We start from the raw sequence: 17,971 nt of genomic DNA, 5'->3' as shown, positions 1-17,971 counted from the left end.
ACATCTTGGCTGGGCCCCAAATAGACTAGACAGCAGAAGTCGAAGCCAAGACTTCAGGGTTGACTCTTCAAAGTCTGAAGACTGTCTCCGTCCGAGTTGAGTTGTGTTGTTGGGGCGTATCGGGTCTACTGTAGGCTCTAGCTGCGATTGATAGAGAGAAACTCGAGGACGCTAAGCACTGCCTGCCCGCCAAGGATCAAGAACTTAGTGGCTGCCAAGCGGTAAGGTAGTGCACGGGGCGGCAGGCAATGCGACGGGCGACGAGAGGTCAAGGCGAAAACGACAAGTCGTATGCAGTGTGGGCATTTGACGTTGCTAGCTTGCACAGGTTTCCTCGTACTCAGGGCACTTGCGATATGACCATTAGAAGTCTAATCTGCGACAAACAGCTCAACAGCCTGAACTGCCCAGGCAGGTAGATGATGAAAGGACTCAGGAGCCAAGATACAAGGAAGCATACGTGTTCCAATCACTTACGATGTAACTCCGCCTCCTCCGGATTCTCTGCCTCATCAAAACAAAGAAAACTCTCCATCAGGGTTTGGTAGGGTTGGCTGAAAATCTTCGAATGGCAGCTTGTCCCGGAGCCAGTCCCGGATACCGGGGAAGAGGGCTGAGGGAGTCTGAGGGAGTTTGCGAGGGGGGCGGGCTAGCCATGGCGATGGATCACGACTGAAATTTGGGCCGAGATTGGGGATGAAGAGAGAAAAGTCAGAGATGTGCAGATCGCAGATATTCTGCCTCAACTCCCATGTACTATTTGTCAACGTTTACGGCGTCGGCAGGAGACGCAGTGATGTCTGGCTACCGGTGCCTGCCTCACTCACACTGACAGGCTGAGCAATGAGCACGTGTTTGCGTACCTTCCTTTGGACGGAGCAAAGGGAAGGTCACGCCCCGGCGGGGATGCCTTCCTCCCACGTCTCGGAAGGAGGTCATGCCGGTGCCGCCCTCCGGTCCGGTAAGTGGGATGCCCCGTCCTTCCATTGTCGGATGGTGCCTTCCTAGCAAAGGGACACCTTCCGTTACCACCTCCCGCCTTCCTCTATCAACTTCAATAGTCAGGGCAGGATCTGAGGTATCGATTGGCAATAGCTATGATCTCCAGGAAACCCGGCAGGTCCCGGACGTGACTTTCCGAATAAACAACTCCAGTCCGGTCACGGTGGTAGTCCGGCGGGAATGTAATCACGTTGTACCGCGGACGACCATGCCATGGAAGCCGCGGGATCTCGAGTAATCAGATTATCTGCAAAGCCAAGCATTGCTGTGGGCAGAAGTCTCGGCGTTGCTCGAGACGAGATATGAACGTTGGTCTCCGCAGAGAGGACAGAGCGGAGTTCATATTCCATGCATATTAGCACCGAGGGTTTGGCTCGTTCATTTGTGTTCTGTAGGGTTGATCGTGGAAGGTGATATTCAACAGCTCAACAAGATGCATTTGACCGTTACATTCCTCGGTCTCCAGTTATTAATGCAGATAGGTACGGTTTTGCACGAGGCTGCTTCATATGAACTATATGTAGTGAAGTTGCCAACATCCCTGTCAGTTCCTCACATAACAAAGCATCGAGATAGTGGCCTAGACCCGCGATCAAACCAGACCTCATTGAGATCCGTGAAGGACGGCAGTCGACACCATGACCCTGAAGATCATAACAGTCCAGCTATTGTGGATCCAGTCGAGTCTAGCTAACCAAGAAGTGGTCCAAAACATTGCCGTTTCGGGATCCCGTTGGGTTGAACGGGATACCGAGTCGGGGTGTAACATCGAATGGCTTCCAAGTCCGACGTGGCCATTAGATCGAGAGAAGTTAACATTTGCCTGCCTTGCCAGTGATTTCTATTCGACGCCCGCTGAGTGAATACCGCCTCGGGTCGAGTCCACGTGCTGCCATGTTGCAAATTGTTGCCACTGATCGTATAGTTTCCGACAAGTCCGATTGCTGCCCGAGGGAGCAGATTGGTTTAATCATTCATCAGCATAGTCTCATAATTTGAGCACCGGAATAGTTTGCCGGATGGTTTGAGAACCGAACAGGCTGAAAACCGAACAGTTTCAGAGCCGAACAGTTTCAGAGCCGAACAGGTCGGAGAACCGAATAACTCCCACAACTGAATAAGCCTGAGGACCGAATGAGCAAGGTACTTGAGAGAGTTCATTCGGTTACGCATTCGTCAAATGATAGAGACAAGTAGTAACCCGTAAAGAAAGACGTGTGCAGTTCAAGAGACCCTCGATAGCATGAGAGCCAATGCATGGTCCTCCGTATTCATTCAGCGTATCAATACAAGAAAACGTTACAAACGCCAATGCTAGACCATCAAATCAGGGGAGGGCATCACTACAGCTCCTCCTTGAAGAACTGCTCTTCGCTGCCCTCCTGCTGTTGATCCTGCTTGTCCTGCTTCTGACCCTTTTGCTGCGTCTTCTTCCCCCCCTCCACAACCTTCTTCTTCCTCTTGCCCTTGGCCTCCTCGCCGTCCTCGCTGTCAGAGCCGTGGTCAACAATGCCCTGGATTTCTCTCTGCGCGCCCGGCTGCTCCACCACCTCGAGCTTCCAGCCCTTGTCCCCGGCGATGCGCTCCAGCTCAGCCCGCATCTCCTCGACGAGCTCCGGACTCAGATCCAGCTTCTTGAGCTCGTCATCGTCGAGCATCTCCGTCGCACCTCCTTCGGCTTTGCTCTTGGCGCTGGCAATAATCTCGACCAGCGGGCCGTGGCCGCGTCCGGGCAGGTAGCTGCGCGGTGGCGAGAGCTTTGTCGGCGGCTTGCCCTCCTCGTCCGCATCGCCGAGCACGTTTCGCGCACCAACAATGACTCCACCCACGTTGACGCCCTTTTGGGCCTTGTCTCGCACGTTGGGATCTTGCTGGGCCTGCTTCAGGAGTTCTGCCGCCTCTTCCTCGTCTGTCGCGGCAGCACCCTCCTGTTTGCCGACCATGGACTCTTCAGCCTCTAAGGTCTTCCGGCGATGCCATTCGGCCTGAGCGGCGGGATCGTCGGAGGGGAGGATAAGCTGGCAGCTAATTGGGTTCGCGCTCGTGGCCCTCGGCGGGAGGAAGGCGACGTCGTCGCACAAGCGCGGCGTGTTGACGACCATAAGGTAGGCGCATGTGGTGACTTCCTTGATCCAGCCGATGCGGTCCCCCTTCGTGCCCGGCACACAGTGGTACTGCACCTCGATCGTCCGGTCGCGGCCCGTCAGGTCGCAGACAGTGCCGCCTTCCATCTTTTGCACGAGATACCGCTGGTCTCCCTTAATCTGCAGATCCGTGTTCGCGGGAGGGTCTCCCGACTTTGTCGTCTGCTGCTGTTGCTGCTCTTGGCCTTGTCGCTGGCTAGGTGACTTCTGTACCCTGCCGAGGACGTACTCGGCCGTGTGGGGGTCGCGGACGGGCGGCTGCCCGTTGGGGACCGTCGGGAGGGCGTGAAACTGGGTAATCTCGCGGTTGTAGCAGAAGCTGTAGCTCCACCAGCCTGACATGAAGTACAAGCAATTGCCGTCCAGCTCGTCCAGCAGCTCCCAGCCGTGCGCCGAGGCCTTTGCCAGCTCGCGTGCCTCCTCCTGCTTCGCGAGCTCCGTCGCCGTGTGATTCTCGGGAGTCTGGGGCTCCAGGATGGGTATTGAGCAGAGGTACTTCAAGTCAGCCGTGTTCATGAGCTCGTATCGCTCAAAGACCTCAGAGGTGCGGCCATTGTCGGCGTCGGTGGCCTCTCGGACGTTCTGGGAGACGTCGGAAGCTGTTGAGAACTCGGCCGAGTAGGCAGAATGCGGATTCGTGCGGTCCAATAACGCCTGCGCTTCGTGTTCTAATATGTATGATTCCGAAAAGACTATCTCGTACTGCGCGCGCACTCATTGTCAGTTTGCCTACCAGAGCTTCCCTAGAACTCCTTGGGATCGGACGAACCTGGGGATATGCCACGAGGTCATCGTGGATACTAAAGCCAGGATGACGAGCCCGGCACAGCTGAGCCGTGGCCAGCAAAAGTAGATTGAAACGGCGCATCGTGCCGTATGAATGAAGGTTCGCTCACATGCAGAGATAATCGAAGTTGTGGTGGGAAGGCGCCGTTGCTCGTGTGGCCACCTTGAAGCTGCTTAGACAATCGCGCCGCGCATTGGTTGCCCTGGTTCCGTAGCTCACAGGTGTCATCTACATACAGCAGGGTTCCGCCGAGATAGGATCGCCGGTGTTTTGCCGGTGGGGATGCGCCGATAACGAAGACGGTCACGTGCCGCGATGCTATTAGTGGACGTCAAGAACAACCACCTTGAGGACTATGGAATGCCAATTACGGTCGTATCTCTGCAGAATATGTTGCGCAATTGTTTAAATGGAATATCAAGTCATAATCCGTGCTGTAGACAGAGGTTCTCAGTTCATATAGATGTTCGTTTTATACTTCGATTATAATGACAATTGACACGGTTTAACAGCAACTTGCATCATGGTTGAGGTTGTAAGTTGGTTATTCATATCAACCGCCAAAATCCAGATTCAAGGGTACAACAAGAGCCAGCTGGGTACTGACCTGTCTTCAATGAGTTCTTCTCATAGTTTGCTCAGTGATTCCAGCTTTTTTGGGGCCATGCACATGTCCGATTTTGGCCATATGAAGCTAACTTCAGCAGATGTATGATGGAGTTGTTGATGTTTCACTGCGCTGCGAGTGAGTACGAATCACTTGAGAAGAGTTCAAATTGCAGTGAAAATGCTGTGTTGTCTGTCATCAACCCCGCCTCTCTTCCTTCGGGGGGCCATCATGATTCGTCGGGCGAGGCTGGCGAACCACGCCGCCTAACAGCGCTATATTCACAGCCACCGTCTTCAGAAACAACAAGCCAGAGGCTACCTGCCCGGAATACAAATAATGTATGGTATCTTATATCTCGTTGACAGGTCTCGAGTCACATGTAAATTAGTGCTTTGGGTTATCCGGCTATCCTCTCAAATCTCGCGGGAGACTTATTGCCTAGGCGCCTCTATCCAAGTAACGCGAACGACCGGGTATTCTGTCTATCAAGCGCACAACTGTTTGGTGCGTAATGGCTATTTTGCTGCAAAGACTGTATAGTATTGACCATGAAAGCATCATGTATTTAGATTCAATGATAGCGGATATACTTTCCAAGTCTCTACGTCTAGGCATAGCTAAGTTCGCAGTTACAGGAAGGCCCGTCCCGACTAGGCACGAGGGATATAGGGCGCCAGATTACCTCCGGTGGCGTTAAAATTGCTATGAAGACTCCCATAGCTAAGATTCTGTATCAAAATTCTCCAGTTGGTATCTGGGAATCTCCTTTTCACGGTGAGCGGTAGCACATTCTACGCCCTCAGGCTTCAAAGATGTAACTAAAGGCGGCGACTATCATGGCTTATCACTGAGGCTCAACATCATCCCGCCAAGCTCAAACCCGCACTGTCAAGAACATTGAAGGCATCGGTCCAGTACTGGAAGATACATCGTCGCCGCGGTATCGGCGACATGCCCGCCACTCGCGCGCAGTTATACCGTCGCCGGTCTGGACAGGGACCAACACGCGCAGATCCCGCAGCGTACTTTTCTTGCCCGCACGCTGCCGCCACATCTAAAACTAAAACCTCTAGACAAGCCCGTCTATTGGCTGTCCATGGTAGAAGAATGCTGACCGCAGCACGCAGAACCGACAGCATCGTCCGTGCCGCGCGTGATCGGAGGAGGCCAAACATCGCGGCAGGCTACTAGGCAGCACTCCTCCTGCAGGCTCGACTTACATGACACCAGTCAGCCGCGACCGACCGGGGTGGGAAAGAGAAAGCGAAACAGATGAACAACAAAAGGAATCCGACAAAGCTCCTATCAGACGTCGGCGCTGCGCCGCGGTGCGGTAAAGTACCACGCAGCAAAGATATTGTGTGTGTGTGGTATCCGCATCGTCTGCGTCTGTGAAAGAGTAGGTGGCATGCCGATACGCTACGCCATGCGGATGCGGGTGGTTGTGGTATCACTGCGATGCGATGCGATGCGATGCGGCTCGGGGCCGAGTAGAGCACGGATGCCCATTCGGCGATCCGAAAGGGACGCTGTATGGTACAGACTTTCCAGAAATTCATAGTTGACAGTTCGCTCTCGGACGCAGCCTCTTGAGGGAAGAAGGCATGAATCTGCTCCCTGGGCAGTTAAAGCCAAGGCGCGTCTTCATGCCGTCCCGGATTGGATGACGGCAGACGATTGTAAGGAAAGAAGGAGTCCTAGCGGCGGCAGGCTATTCAAGTTTTCTAGGGACTACTCCGTATGCCTTGTGTATATGTCTCCTCCCGTGTGAATGGTTGGATGGGTGGATGGTTTGGCAAGGTAGGATATTGATGGTGTTACCCCTCTCTTAGTTTCTCTCGAATCTCACCGAAATGGGCCGTGTCATGCCAGAAGCCGTTCAAGACACACGATAATTCAGCCCACTCGGCAGTGGGTACTGATTTGAGATATCAAGTTGAAAGACAGGCCATGCGAGTGCCATGCCATGCCGACGTTTGCTTGGGCTTTTGGTGTCATGTCATTTTCTTTTCTTCCTCTTGTGTCTGGCACAGCCGCCGCACAGAAGAAACGACTGATGAGCTTCGTTGCTTGGCGAAAGGGAACTTTGAGAACTTGAGATGGAACTTTGGCAAACAGATTTGGATCTGAGTCTTGGAACTTTGGAAGGCATGCCGTGCCAAGAGTGGCAGAAGTTGGCGCCATTCCACTACGAGGATTGAGTTCTGCTGGTGTTGCACCCAAAGGGCCGATGGCTATCCGTCCAATTGATATTCATGGAGTTTTCTTTGCTTTCTTTCCAAAGGGAGTCAAGGTGAAATGGCTAATAAGATTGATGATTTTGATGATCCTTGGCGGTAAGCGCAGTTTCGGCGATAATGAAGTGTCACCGCCCATACGGAGTACTCCCGTACTCAATAGGTCGTAGCGTGGTATTCGTGAGACAGTCTAGAAGCGACGGCGAAAGCGAGATGGGAAACATTGGCATCGTGGGGGAAAATGAGATACAAGGAAATAACCCACTTGTGCATTGTCGTATCGTGTCAGTATTCGTACCCAATCCGTTGCAAACTGCGGTCAGTCCTTTGCTCTGTGATTGTCATAAACGGGCATCTCGCTGGCTTGCCCTGAGTCGCGCGCAGTTGTGCAGGGTTCAGCGGGCGCCGCTTGTATCCGTAGGGACTGGCGAGATACAGAACAGAGTTTGGTGAGGGTTCGACAAACGGAGTGCAGATCTGCAATACACTAGAGCCTCTGGCAACTTGTTCTGGGCAGCTCCAGTCTCCAGCGTTCAGAAGCTGCCATCCAACTGGGAAAGGTGAGAAGATGGAAACAATACACCAAACCTTGGGATTGGGATGGTGAGGGGACGGTAGGGGGGGAATTGGGGAGAACGACCCGGACCTGCCGGGGACACCCCCCACCCGTAATGCCAGAAGCCGTCTGATGACGGGAGATTGTCACAGAGATGCTTGGGCCACCGGTCCATCTACAAGGAGGGTCGCGGTTGATGACACCTCATCTCTCTGTCTCCCAGACTCTCCCGGCGGTAAGAGAGACTTTGCGGGTTTCTGCCAACTAATGGCTTCTGGCTGGGGGCTTCCTTGGGGGGTTACGGTGCATGCTGTGGGCGGGCTGATGGTTTGGGGCCCCTGGAGGGAAAAGGGACCCAATTCAGCTCGAGCAGCTGGAAGTAGCCGAAGAGGATCAACAGCGATGATCCCTCGAGGCGGAGCTGTTGCGAGATGTGGTGCGGGACGATCCCAAGCTTCTTTTGGAGGTGGGATTTGGTATGGAGACTTGAAATGTTTGGCTTGGCTGGTCAGTTCCTTCGTGATGTTCCCAGATATTGGAAATTCCAGATTCCATGGGCCATGAGAATGGAGACGTGGAAAGGGACCCGCTGCGGTTCGCGCGTGCGGCGTTACGTTTTGACAAATTGGCATCTGAATCTATGCAATGCCGATGGATCATGGTAGCCAAGATTAGGTGACTGTGTAGACGGAGTTGCGAGATGAAGGAGATGACGCTAGGTGAGGGCGATGCCGTGATGATGGAGACTGGAGAGAGAACTGGCACTTGCACGTTCCATGGCCCCAGGAACGGGTCGGTCACGAGCGAGAGAGTTCATTCGAGTGGAGGGGAAGGTCTGGCACACCTGGGCAGATGAGACGAGACGAGACTCAGACTGGCCGTGTAGGGAGTGGCCATGCCGCCATGCTCCATGGATGGTGATGGACTTGCACAGTTGGTGGAGGGGGAAGACGAGGATTCAGGAAGAGGAGGACGGGAGGAGGAGGAAAAGGACAGGTACGTACCGGGTCTCTTTTTTCCCCCGAAGGCAAAGAGCCAATCGTCGGAGCCGGCGGGGCGGCAGCCTCACTTTGCGGGAACAAGCCGTAGCCAATCGAGCTTCGCCCTGTGACGCTAGTCTTCTTTTGGAGCTACGTGGACGAGCTGTGATTCGTCAAAGCTGGAGACGGCCAAAAGTGGGGATCGAAGCTGGGGATCTGTAACTTTGGGGAACTTCCAAGTTGTAGAAAATGAGACACAGGGACTCAGAAGAGAGCCACAGCTGCAGTGTGCATCGTGGAGTCGTGGACCACTTCATCTCGCTCACTGGGCAGAATGCTGTCTATACGGATACAGAGAAGCTCTTCAGTGGATGCCAGTACCTAATCCTTCACTAGCGTCTGATTTGCCAGCGGATGATGGAAGGAAATCGGCGCTGATGGCGGTCTAGTGTGGGGGGTTCTCCAACGCTGTCCAGTGATGACTGGAGGGAACTACGTACCAGTGGTACCGCAAGGTCGAGAGAGAGAGAGAGGTACGTACTCCTCGAAAACGAGGCAAACGCTGTCGATTGGACCAACATCGCCAATGCATCACATTGGATGCCACCAAAATACCACTCGATGCCACTGGGGATGGGGATGGGGATGAGATGCGTCCAGTGACCGTCATCCGTATCGTCAACCACAGCACAAGAGACAGATTCGGCCGGCGTCACTTGTGGGTGTTGTGCATGGGATGGGGATTGGGCTGATGGAATGCGATGTGCCCATGGCCGCCGTGTGGTCGTTTACAGCGTTGCTGTCTCCCTCACGAGTCTGCAAGCCGCATGCAAGCCAACGCTCGACAGGCCATGTTTTTACTGGTTAGGCGTTTTTTCGACTTTGTTAGATCTTGCAATGTTTTGCTTTCCTACTTGCATCTTTGTAAATTCCATCGAATGGGATGTCAACGTGATGTGATACAAAGGCAACGGATGGCGGACTAAGTGGTGGTGGTCAGCCAGCATCCGGGCGTCTGGGGTCCAGATCCAGAGCGCGTCACATCATTGCCGCTTCGAGAAGAGGCATAGACCGCAGTAAATGTGTCGTTGACGATGGTTGCCCATCAAATACGATCTCCTTGGCCATAGCAATCACTCAACGACCGACCACACCAAAAAAAAAAGGGAGCCAGGGAGACATGCCCGTGATGGGATATCGTGCCTGAACATCATGGAGGAGGCTGCGTCCGTGGGTGCGCCGAGGCATGGGGTGGCATGACATGGCATGGCATGGGCACTGGCACGACGCGGGAGGGAAAGGGTTTGTGGGAATACTGCACAGTAGACATCGCACATTCAACTCTTTTCCTTCTTGCCTCTGTCATCTCCATGTGTAAGTGCCCGTGGGCCCACGGCAAGCCGCATGTCGGTGCGCAACAAGATGCGTGGATGGATGAAGCCTAAAAGGGCCCGAAGGAGGTGGTGATCTGCCTGCCTGTGCCCCCCAACGTCACAAGTGTCGACCTACAATGACGAATTTGTCTCTGTTGGAGTTTCTTATTCCTCGGGCTGAGCAAGCATCGCACTAAGATACCACGCCCCCGCCGTGCCCCCTTGAGTCGGGAATTCCAAGCAACATACAAAAAACCCTCTGCCGTCATATTGAAATTTTGCTTTTTCTCTTGGGACTGGTGGTGCATCAAACATCCCGCGTTCTGCTGCGTGTTGTGTGAGTCTTGGTAATGGTTGTCTTGGGGGATTGTATGCCCGGAGTCTCTTCCGATCCCCCCGTCCCTGGTCCAGACTTGGAGATCAATCAGATTAGGTCGCCAGGCATGGGCTTGGCTCGACAAAACCTCGGGCCCCCTTGCGTAAGAACGTGTTTTGGGATGTCTTGCACTCTGTTAATTAGGAGAGGGTTGACTCGTTGTTTGGTTCGGTAAACGTGTAAAGTGCCTGCATTGGAATTCTTCTTTGGTTCCGTACGCATACCGGTAACTTTTGCTAAATGTTTGGTCTTGTCCAACGTTTGACACGTTCCGTCATTGAAGATCTTACAAGTTCCTTCACTTTCATCGCATCGTCATTAATAACGGAGTAATTATCGCCCACACTTCATGGGAGGTCAATTGCCTTAGTGTGTGAAGTTTGGACCGTTGAGAAGAAAATCAGCAGAGAAATTTTTATGATCCGAGAAATGAGATGAAAACCCAAGGATCTAGGTTGTGTCAAGCAAAGGCAGTAAGGGGAAATAGGGAAAAAAAGGTTTCCGTCCCCCCCTCATCCCGATCTCGTCCCGAAAGACAAGCAAAAGCCAATTCGCTCTTTGACCCTTTCGCTTGGGAGAGGAGCAGTTGAAGCTCATAGTTGACTGACGCGTGGAAAGTGATGAGAGTCGTGAGAAAGGGGTGGTGTGTGTTGTGAGGAGCCAAGGGAAGCTTTTGCATGAACGAACTCGAAGCTATGTTGATATTAAAAAGGGTAATTAAGGACGAGGAAGGACGCGAATACATGAGGGGAAAGGGTTACAGAAGTCCAGATGAAATAGAGTTGCTCTACCCATTTTCCCTTCATTTGCGGCTATTACAACCGGGCAAGTCATGATGATGATATCCGTCAGACTTGATAACGATCTCAACCCGGCCAATGACTATCTTGGTCCCGTTGAATAAGCCCGGCGCGGGAACTCAACATGGAAACTCAAAAAGAATGGTTGACTTTTTTCTCGTTTTGCCTTTTTTGGCCCTCGGGCTGCCGTGGGCTGTATGGGCTGTCAACTTTAGCGGCTGCCGCAACCGCATCAGAGAAAGCCTAACGGTCGATGGCGCCAGGGACGAGTCATGTTCTTGTCAGACGGGCGTGACGGGGAGAGAAGCGGTTGGAACTTGGTATGAAGAAGTGGTTCAAAACGGCGCGCTTTGCGGTAAGACCTCTCGCTCCCTTCCCCTCCCGAAGCCACGCATCCCACCAAAGGAAACGGGGTGTGACAAAAGGAAGAAGGGCAACTTGTGCCCGTTTTCGCAAGAGCATAGTTTGGCTGGTATGGTTTGATCGTGGTCTGGTCTGTTTATTTTTGCGGACGATCTTCATGCAATCGTTATGCGGGGCCTTCGTTAATGGTGTGTGTGTTGGTGATGATGGTGGGTGTTTGTTGCCGAACGACCGTTTGAAGCGGCTAAACTGCTGCTTCGTGCGCATTCCTTATTTCTCCTTGCGCACAGTTGCGCGCGATGGTCACCGTCTTAGGATAAGTCGCGGCATTAATCGTTCTTCTGGTGCTTCTTTCTCAAGAAGAGGGGTTCTATCAAAGCCACAGGCACGGATTAAAAGCATGATGAGCAGAGTCAACAAGAGTCATTCATATCGGCTCGGATTGTCAGATGGATGCGAAATGGACGCGCGGTGTTTGCAACAAGAGACGGCATCGAGAGGGTTGAGGTGAGGTGTATTTGGATTCGGTCTGCTTGGACGGCATATGGTGTTGAGGGACGGTAATGAGTCCAATGCAAAAAAGAGACACCAACAACAAGTCATGGCATGGCATATCTCCATCGCATCGCGATCTCGTTTTACCGCAACGAGGAGGATCCGCAAATGTGGGCCTGGTTTGTGAAAGTTCGGGACGATCACGATATCGGCCCATTCTGCCAGGTTTCTTGCGGAATCCGTATAATTTGGTCACTAATGGAGAGGCGCCGAGCATCAAGGGGACGAGGGTACTGTGATGTGGCTCTCAGACCGACGGCCGGGCTTTTTTGAGTTGCCTTTCAGGCCCGGCCAGACTGCGGCTGTCCACGTTTTTCTTGGCCAGGTTCCTCTCAATGTGACAGACATACAGCACGGCGGCCCGAACCCCAAAGTTGCGTCGTGTCGTGCTTTGCTGCTTGGTGCTGGCGCCTGGCGGTAGTGAAATTTGGGGGACCTTGTTAATATGAGTTTGTCCTCGGACAGTGGCACTTTTTGATGAAGGTCAGGTCATGATAGCCAGCACTAGGGAACGTTATGGCCAGCACCAGGCTGGGTTTGGTAAGGGCTCAAGATTAAGGTCGCGCCGCCCCGGGGGCCCAAGATTGACAATGACAGACAGCTGCCCAGCTACGGGGCCTAGTAGGTGCTAGACAGGCGCGCGCAAGAGGTCTAGAAGAGCCGTGATAGCCCAAGCTAAGAGCAAGGTTCCTGAGCCGCGGGCTCAGGGCCAGTCTCAATACGGACAAGATTCAAGATGAAGAGTGCCCAACTGGGAGTTGCTGAATACGACTTCATCTTGTTCATCCTCGTAGCTTAGAATGAGGGTGGTATATTCCAATGTTGTGTTCCGCGTGGGAGGTGTGAGGAGGAGAGGTCCGTGGGTGAGCTGGACGGCAGCCAGCCGGGCAAAGAGTTGGAGAAGGTTGCTGCCCAGTTCAATTCTCTGTTCCTATCCCTCGGTATCAGGATAGGGAATGCCGGAGAACGTGTTGGAGATGGAGATACCCAGAGTGAGTGACCACTAGCCAGAGTGAGAGTGACTCGGCGAGCATCAATGAGAGGAGAGATGATTAGGCGTCATACCCCTGCCTCTCACGCGCTAGCAGACGTGTTCGGTGTCCACACGCCCCCTGGTGACCAGCACTTACACCCACACCTCCCAAAAATACCACTGGAAACTGGGACAAGTCGTCACCGAAGCCGAGATGCGGTTGGAGGGAGGCACGTTCTCAGGAGCCGCTGGGGTGTTGAGTGGGAGACACAGAGAGAGAGACAGAGCCACAGACAGACTGGGGAGAAACTGGAAACGCCGTGTGCGACGACGCTTCGTTCGGCCGGATGTGTTGACGGGCAGATCCCAGTCAGCTCTTTTTCATGTTGCGTGTTTACCTTTACACTACGCCTTTTTATTTTCTTTCTACTTGCTCAGTGGAGACAAACGGCTCTCAGTTCCCTTGGGGAGTGAATGCAATTGTATGGATTTCTATCCAGTCGCAGAGCAGCTTTTCATCTGTAAAGTGGTCCACGTGTGGTCGTTCAGAGTGAGAGTGAGAGTGAGAGTGATGCTCTCACTGACGCACGCTACTGAGCTCATTCAAGCTCATTGATGTCTGAGGGGACGGATGGACCCAGAGGCGGAGTGAGAGGCCGGCGTGAGAGTGAGAGTGAGAGGGGCCACGGGCGGGCGGCTGCACCCACTTTAACCTTCTTTCCTCGCTTCCATTCGTTCTCTGCCGGCTCTGTGCCGCCAATTGCGATGCCGCCCACGAATTCTTCTTCCTCTCTCTTTTCTGCTACACACTACCTTATGGATAGGTAGGTATTCGTATGGATACCTACCTACACTGCTGGCTGGCTCGACTCCAGCGTGCTGTGGTGCTGTCGAGAGTTCCATTTCTCGTCGTCCCCTCATCCTTGGTCGTGCCGGTGGTGATCAACCACTCGTGGTCTTGATCGTCCCTCCCACCGCTCGTCCCACACCCCCCTTCCAGTCGTCTTCTTCTCACCGCACCTTTGACCGCCGGGCAGAATAGCAGCCCAGCAGCAGAGGAGCAGCGCAATTTACCTGTCCATTGTAACATTGATGGAACTGCAGTAACATTTACAATACCGAAAGAGCAGTGAAGGTCATTGTGTTTTGCCTCGTGCCTGTTAGTGGCGGCTGTTTCTTGACTGCCAGCTCATCACCACCATCACTACTCCGTACTCACTCGTACTTTTCTCTCAGTCTCAGTCTCATTTTCACTCTGTCAGTCTCTCACTCTCACTCTCACTCGTCAGTCTCAATCACACCCTCCATCCAACCCCAATGCTGCTTAATCCTCGGCCAATCCAAACCATCTCACAGTTTTCCCAAAAAGACACTGGACAGAAACACCCACACCCCCATCCATCCATCCCGCACACCACCACATCATCATCATCGCAACACACACACACACGCAACGCACGTCCACCACCCACCACGACCATCCACACACCAACATCCTCGCACCCCCTCCCCCTCCCTTCCCATCCACCATCATTCATCCACCCTCACATCCATCTCCATCCCCCATCCCTGCTCGTCTAGCGTGCTCTGTCTTTCCTGTTCCACCGACATTACCAGCTCGCTGTGGAGACGCCGCAAAGCCTCACTTCCATGACTGGACATTCGTTGCGCTGCTGATCCTGTCGACTTCTTTAAACCACTGGCCTCTCGCCGTCCGCCTTCCCGAAATCTCCTGCGATCGTCTTCCTATTCGAAGCCACAGACTTCCCTGCACCATCGAACATCAACTCGCCTCAACCCGCCTCGCCAAACTTCAAGTCAAGTCAACCTTGAATCCTGCTGCTCGCACAAATCTTCGAGACCCCCCAACAATCCACCAAAAGAGTCTCGAATACCAGGAAACAAATCTTGACTCCCGCCGGGTCTTATTGTTTCGCTGCGCAGCACCAGCCAAATTACATAGAAAGACAAGACCAAGAACCAAACAACAGCGTTTTTTTCTTGCTTGTCTCGCTCCCAGCAAAACAATTAATTTTCCCCGCCTGGTTTCCACAAGTTCGTCACTCGGGAGACCTTGAATGCGTTGGAGAAAGAAGAACGAGGCTGCAGCAACATCGTGTCACATCACACCTCGTCTACTACCGACGTCTAACACCACACTCTATCCCTCCGTCTTGACTCGGACGGCCTTGGATTCCTCAACCGAGTGGTAGCCCGACACGCTTCACTCTTCCTCACCATACCATACCCACCCTAGCTTCTTCGCCCATCACCCCGCTGTTCTCCGCCGACTTGAGTCAACATGAACCATCCTTACAATAACGTCCAGGAGATTCAGAGGCAGATGCAACAGAAGCAACAAGAGCTGGCAAACCTCCAAAACCTTCTTCTTCAGCAAAATGCATCAGCAGCACCGCAAGCTGCCCAGAGCAATTTCAACCTGCTCCCATCACAAGGGGACTACCATGTAGACGCCGCCGCCTTCACACAACACCAACAGCCCAATGCTGCTCCTCTGCTCAACCGCAGGGCCACAATACCCAGAAGCAAGTCCAATATGGGCTACGCTGCCCAACCCACAAGAATGATGGTAATGCACCACCACAGCTCCCATCACCATCATCACTGCTCGTGACCATCGTGAACCAAGTGCCCGTGCTAACAATCTCTTCCAGGAGCGCACAAGTGATGACTCGCCCCATCCCGTAAAGCGCGCGAGGGTCATGTCCCAGCAGCACCCCCCGCGCCACGCCCATGACGGGCATGTCTAGAAGTGCTTCCAACAGATCAGAAAAGTCTATCCCTTTTGTCGTCAAGGGCCCTCTACAACCCCTCCAAACGTCAAATAACCCTAACCCCATGATGGACCGCTTCTACCAAAGCCAAGATGACCCTCATGTCCTGTTCGAGTCATCCCTTCAGCGATCGCCAACAAATAAACGCCACTCGGGCCTTTCGCCTGTCGAGGAGAACGCAGGTTTCCCAGAGGTCGGCATGAACCCTCTCGACTTCCTCGCTGCGCAAGACGAGAGTATACCGTCTCCAGCCATGGTCCCGCCGCCGCAGAACTTCCTGACGCCCTACGATGGACGGAATTCGCAGGCCAGCCTCATCAACTCGGTTTGCCCGTCCATGAGCTCTGGCACATCGGCTGCCGAGACTATGCCTCTTACGAGGGAGAACAGCTCTTTCGACAACCAGTCGCTTAGCGGCGCGTTCGGCATGACGAGAATCAACTCGGCACACTCCCAAGGTGCTGCTGACTTCATGTCCCCCCGAGGTTTACGCTGTCCCTTCCGGCACGTCGCCGAATAAGTCAGACTATCTCGCCTACGTCGGTGCAGGCACTAGCCTGTCGCCTCAATATCCTCAACAGTCGCCCATCGATGAGCAGTTCCTCAGCCAAGGCTCTTCCATGATGGAGCGCTCTATTTCCGCTACCAGCAACGCATCCACCAAGTCAAGCACCGAGCGCAGGGCAAAAGAAGCACGCCTCCAGCAGATCCAAAATGCGAATCGCACAAAGATCTGCCCCAAGCCTCACGACGCTGTCAAGTCCCAGTCGGCTTCTGCGAAGAAGGAAGGCAAGGTCGCTGTCTCTAAGGGTAGCTATACTCGTCCCAAGCACCCCAAGGTGTTCTGCGACATGTGCAGCGATCATCCCGACGGCTTCCGCGGCGACCACGAGTTGCGCAGACACATCAACGCTAAGCACGAGGGCATCGTCAAGAAGTTTGTATGCCGCGACCCCAGCACGGTCGGCATGCAGAGTGGTGTCCAGGCCATCAACCCGCTCTCCAAGTGCAAGCAGTGCGTTGCCCGCAAGCAATACGGCGCTTACTACAACGCTGCAGCTCATCTCCGCCGCACGCATTTCAAGCCCAAGACTCCCCGTGGCAAGAACAAGCGGGGCGACGACGAGGAGAAGCGCGGCGGCAAGGGCGGTGGTGATTGGCCCCCTATGAACGAGCTCAAGCAGTGGATGGAAGAGGTGTTTGTGGCTGCCGACGACGAGGTCGCTGAGGATGAGGCCCAAGAGGAAGACGAAGAGGAGACTCAGGCCACTGCCCAACAGTTCGACCCCTCCATGTCGATGGACCTGTCTCTTGGCCACATGGGCGAGAACATGACCTACGACATGGGTTTCCCGCAGTCCTACCACATGCCTGAGTTGGCGGCGATCGACACTACCCAGGCCTCGTACCTGGCTGTTTCCAACATGCCGCTCTCCTCCGCGTCGGAAGCCTTTGCCTTTTCCCCGTTTGGTCAGAACTCGCCAATGAACAACGGTCTGTCGCACGAGACGGCCTTTTCCATCTCGTCGTCAAACACCGTCACACCCACCAACTACCACCAGGACCCGCTTACTGCGGAGAGCTATGATGGCTTCACTGCCTACTAAAGACTAATTGGGAACGTTCTTGAATTCTTACGGATTTAATTCTTTCTTAATTTCGGAATCTTTCACAATCGTGTCACTCGTGTCGCACTCTCTCCCGCGAATCGTGATTGGGTTTGAGATCTTGGGCTGTTGGGCCGCGCTCAGGCGCTCATTGGGCCGACTTTTAGTTGACCTTCTGCATGACGCGGCTCTGCCCAATATCGCCCTCCACCACGCGACCTCTGCAAGGTCGACTCAGGAAAAGAACAAAAGATATCACCGAAAAAAAAGCGAGAATGACTTTCCTTCCATCAGCAATCATGTCATGACATCATGATCAGTACCAACACGGTTGCCCAGTGTCTTCGGCCGGGTGGAAACACTCGCTGGGTCACACCCGCGCAGCCGGATTCGTTTCTATGCTCCGTCTTTTCGGTTCTCAGTCACTTCCAGAATTTCTTCGATGGCGACCTATTTCTATTTTTATCTTTCTCAATCGGTCAGGTCGAGATACGTTTCACAATGGCTCAGTGGAATGCGGTGATAGCATTTCGCGCATCAAGAGCCGAATGCCTTTCGGTGGTGCAACCGAGGCCTTGAAATCATTGCTGTATATACACACACACACACACAAACGGCCACGTTTTTGGACGACCAAAACAGTTTCCAGCGGATGGATCAAAAGGGGTGGTGGGAGGCGAGCGGAATGGCAACCGTCGCTCCCCCGGTCCCGTTGTGGTACACAGGCGTTGTCTTCCTCTCTGCAAGGAGAGTTTTCTGCCTTTCATTTTTTGGAATTTTACAATATCGTGTTTTTCTTGCAAGGTGTTGGGG

At 53.6% G+C, this 17,971-nt stretch overlaps 2 protein-coding genes across 2 annotated transcripts; one reads left to right on the top strand and one right to left on the bottom strand.

Moving 5' to 3' along the window:
- Positions 1-2,345: 2,345 nt before the first annotated feature.
- YOS9 (Protein OS-9) lies at positions 2,346-4,014 on the bottom strand (the record flags this gene model as incomplete). Its single annotated transcript, XM_053194972.2, has 2 exons — positions 2,346-3,800; positions 3,916-4,014. 2 exons carry the CDS (start codon positions 4,012-4,014, stop codon positions 2,346-2,348), a joined length of 1,554 nt encoding a protein of 517 aa, XP_053047543.2.
- An 11,044-nt stretch (positions 4,015-15,058) lies between these two features.
- N0V96_006502 (uncharacterized protein) lies at positions 15,059-17,158 on the top strand (the record flags this gene model as incomplete). The annotated part of the gene is made up of 4 exons (XM_065757734.1): positions 15,059-15,346; positions 15,432-15,481; positions 15,543-16,036; positions 16,101-17,158. The coding sequence occupies 4 exons, from the start codon at positions 15,059-15,061 to the stop codon at positions 17,156-17,158; spliced, it is 1,890 nt and encodes a 629-aa protein (XP_065613651.1).
- Between the last annotated feature and the right edge of the window lie 813 nt (positions 17,159-17,971).

The sequence above is a fragment of the Colletotrichum fioriniae genome (genome assembly GCF_027942845.1).
Source record: "Colletotrichum fioriniae strain IMI 355084 chromosome Unknown scaffold_7, whole genome shotgun sequence".
NCBI lineage: Eukaryota > Fungi > Ascomycota > Sordariomycetes > Glomerellales > Glomerellaceae > Colletotrichum > Colletotrichum fioriniae.
This window is presented reverse-complemented; position numbering and strand designations above follow the sequence as displayed.